The 3,734-nt window shown below is 53.5% G+C and overlaps 1 protein-coding gene across 1 annotated transcript; it reads right to left on the reverse strand.

Moving 5' to 3' along the window:
* Positions 1-311: 311 nt before the first annotated feature.
* Positions 312-2,315, reverse strand: LOC109286648 (glycerol-3-phosphate acyltransferase 2, mitochondrial-like; the record flags this gene model as incomplete). The annotated part of the gene is made up of 3 exons (XM_019501292.1): positions 1,688-2,315; positions 663-776; positions 312-440 (listed from the first exon to the last, which is right to left on the reverse strand). Coding segments are annotated over exons 1-3 (315 nt in total), but the record flags the coding sequence as incomplete, so codon positions are not given.
* Between the last annotated feature and the right edge of the window lie 1,419 nt (positions 2,316-3,734).

Genomic DNA, 3,734 nt, shown 5'->3' on the forward strand with positions numbered 1-3,734 from the left:
GGTCCCTTCCAACCCTAGAAACTATGAAACTATGAAACCCAGGAATCCTGACACCTATATCTCCAGTCTCAGCCAACATCTGCAAGTCGGAGGAGTGACTGTAGTGTGGGCCAGCTCACCCCAACTAGCTTTGATGGAGCTACAGCAGATGCTAAGAACAGCAAACATGGCAACCTAGGCTATACAGGCCCAACCAGGGCCATGGGTATGGACCAGAGGGGTGAGTTCACACCAACATCTCTGCCCTGAGCTACCTCTCCGTCGTAGAGTGGACACAAGCCAGAGGCAAGCTGAAAAGAGAAGGAAATTACTCCAGCACAGAGGCATGGCCCAAAGATCTCCCATCTAACCCTTGCCCCTTCTAACCTGGTGTCCTCCTCCGTCACCCGGATGGCATTGTGGAAGCCCAAGGAGTGAAGATGCTTGTGGAAAAAGGATTCCTGAAGGCAGAAGGAGAGGCAGGTGTTACTGGGATGCACTTCAATGAATAAGTTTCCCCTTCACCTTTGGGAGGAGGCTGCTGCTTGCCAGAGCAGAGCCAGTTTTGTGAACAAGTCCCTTGCCAATCTGCTGTGGCCCTCATTGAGAGGAACCTCAACGAGGAGCACATGGAAGCAAAGGCCCAACCCTGACCCCAGCCTGGTCCTGCCTCACTCCCTTACCCAGCTCCTAGGGGTGCAGATCTGGCAGCAGCGTCCCACGAAGGGGCGGTGCACACCCAGGAAAGGGGTGATGATTTCCAGCTTCATCCCAACGGCCGGTGGCCAGGCCTTCTCCTGAGGAAACAAACATCTTGAGAAGCTTGAGAGAGTCTAGAGAACAGCCACACATGATCAGGTCAAGAAAACAGACCTTACGACAACAGGCTGAGAGCCATGGGGCTCTTCAGCCTGGAAAAGCACAGGCTCAGAGGCGATCTGATGGCTACCTATAAGTCTATCAGGGGTGTTCACCAGGATCTGGGGGAACATTTGTTTACCAGAGTGCACCAAGGGATGACGAGGTTGAATGGTTATAAGCTCCTGCAAGACCGTTTCAGGCTGGACATAAGGAAGAACTTCTTTACTGTCCAAGCTCTGGAATAGCCTGCCATCAGTGGTGATTCAACCACCTACTCTGAACACCTTCAGGAGAAATTTGGATGTTTATCTTGCTGGGATCCTATGACCCCAGCTGACTTCCTGCCCCTGGGGCAGGGGGCTGGACTCGATCTTCCGAGGTCCCTTCCAGCCCTAATGTCTATGAAAATCTATGAAAAAAATCTGTCACCCCCAGCTCCTCCTTCCCCTGTCCCCCGGGACCCTGTACCAGAAATAAAAGCTTGGCCCAAAAATGGCTCCTAGGACTGGAGTGCCTGAACCCCACTGGCTTTCAGAGAGCCACAGTCCTCATCTGTGGGGCCGTGGCACCCTCCAGCCTGCCACACTGCTCTGTGGAAGCTGCCTCTTCAACTGGAAACAAGGTGGGGGTGCCCACTAGAAGTGTGGGTCTCAGACACCTCAGGAGAGAGGCTTCTAGTACTCGCTCAGTGGGTGGTAGCTCCTGCAATAGCAAAGCTCCTCGAAACAGGACTTGAAGCCTTTGCTTCCAGTACACTGCTCCTGCTCAGACTCCAACTCATCCCCCTGCCCCCATCTGATATGGCAAGCAGGAGTAAATCTGGCACCTTCCCTAAGGAATCGCCTACCTTTCTCTTGCTGTTTAATTTCTCCTCAGCCTGAAGGCTGTGGGTAGCATAGCCCTTGGGGGTCAGAGCCATGGCGTGCCCAGCCCAGGGAACAGGATCTTTCTGCTCTACCCTCAGGAACACAGGGAGAAGACACACACACAAATGTGTCTGGAGATGCAAAGTCTGTGGAGAGAAAAACTGTGAAGGTGGAGGCAAAGGGATGAGATGGTTTGAAAATCAGCAAAGTGTTTGGCAAAGCCTCACTGAGAAAACCAGTCAAGCAGTCAGGGATCCAACCCAGGGCTCACGGAACCTGAATTCAAATCCTCTGCTCTGGCATAAGTGCCTGGGATGACTTGGGCAAGTCAATTGCCTCTGCACCTCCCAATACAGTGGGCAGCAGGCCTTGCAGGGGTGGCATGAGGGATAGTATCATAGTACTTAGGGTCAGAAGGGACCTATACAGATCATCAGGTCCAACCCCCTGCCCCAGATGGGATGGTGACGCTTCCAGATATGGCAGGAGGGGGTGGCCATGCAGACATCTTAGGCAGGGAAAAGCACCCAGAAAGAAAGAACCCAGTGACCAACATATTCTACTTAGGCTGGCCCTGCTCTGCAAACAGCCTGGCAGGACCCAGCTGAGCTGCATGGTGTGGGAGTCACTGAGGGTGGCGCTGAGCAACCACTGGCCCAAACAGTCTCATGCTTAAGCAGTCAGTTGAGCCCTGCACAGGAAGCAGGAGGGCTGAGTGCTCCAGGGAGACAGGTCAGCAGTCCCTGTGAGCAACGCAACTCCCCAGCAGAGGACTCAATTGTTCCACAGCTTGTGAGGAGCACCAAGGTAGCTGGCAGCCAATGCTCCCAAACCCCCGGGAGAGGAACACATTCTCATTGAAATACAGCACTGACATCGCTACAATTGCCTTCTGCCTCCCACACCCGCCTCCCTCTCGCACAAAGATGCCAATCTCTACCAGGAATGAAGTGCACCTAGGCAAAAGCTGGCACCGCTCTGCCACCCAGCCTCAGGCTAAGCCTCCCACACCACCCATCTCTGCCACCAGTGAGTTGGGTGACCTTAGGCAGGTCATTTGACTGTCCTGTAGCTCCTGCTCTTGGTCAAGTTAGACTAGGATCTCCAAGGCAGAGAGTACCTGGGATTATGTGTGCAGCACCATGCACAACAACCCTGAGCAGTGGAGGAGACAGTGCACTTTCCTGGATCTTAGGTGTCCCATGTGGCAGAGACCCAATCCCCTGCTGCGGACACAAGGCCAAGGTGTAAGAGCCCTCCTGCTTGGAAGCTGTCAGCTCCTTTGCCTCTCGCTGCACGCCTCCAATACACCGCACCAGCATGCAGTGCCTGGAAGCCTCCCAAGCCAGATATTATCAGCATTTAATTGTCCCTCCTTGAAGTCTCACCCTCCCAGCCCCTTCCACACGATGGCAGTGGCTGTCTCCAACTTGCTCCAAGTCCCATTTCCTTAGGCTGCTGGTCACTTCGCAAGGCAGTCAGGAATTCCCTAACCCTCCTTTGCCAACCCTTTCTAAACCATGCCGGAGATCTCCTAGTTTCTCCCATTCCTAAGCATGAAAACGATTCCAGGCATCTGTTAGATGCCCTTACTCTGCTTTCATTCACGCAAAGTCTCTGGAGAGCATGGGTATGACCAGAGGCCCTTCACCGTGCCACTGTTCTGCAAATAATACCTGCCATCACACACTTCTGCCCACACAATATACCCATAGAAGACAGCTGGGTGGCTTCTATCCCTGCACCCTGATCGCTGTATGGGGAAGAGGGGCAACATACCATCACCGTGCTGAACTCCCTAGAGCATCTCTACCCCAGCATCCCTGCGCCTTGCAGCTGTTCACTGTCCTTATTGATCTGACAAGTGGGAGCCGCAGTAAAATGAAACATTTAAAATGAAAGAGAGTTAAGAATTCACAATCGCGGCCAAGAGACCAGCACAGCAGGGGCATGCTTCTCCTTCCTCAGCATTAAAAGAGGTGGGGGAAGGAGAGGATGGGACAGTGCCAGTCTGCAATCCCAGCCCAG

Source organism: Gavialis gangeticus, unplaced genomic scaffold, assembly GCF_001723915.1.
Source record: "Gavialis gangeticus isolate Ggan-Ray unplaced genomic scaffold, GavGan_comp1, whole genome shotgun sequence".
NCBI classification, from domain to species: Eukaryota; Metazoa; Chordata; order Crocodylia; family Gavialidae; genus Gavialis; species Gavialis gangeticus.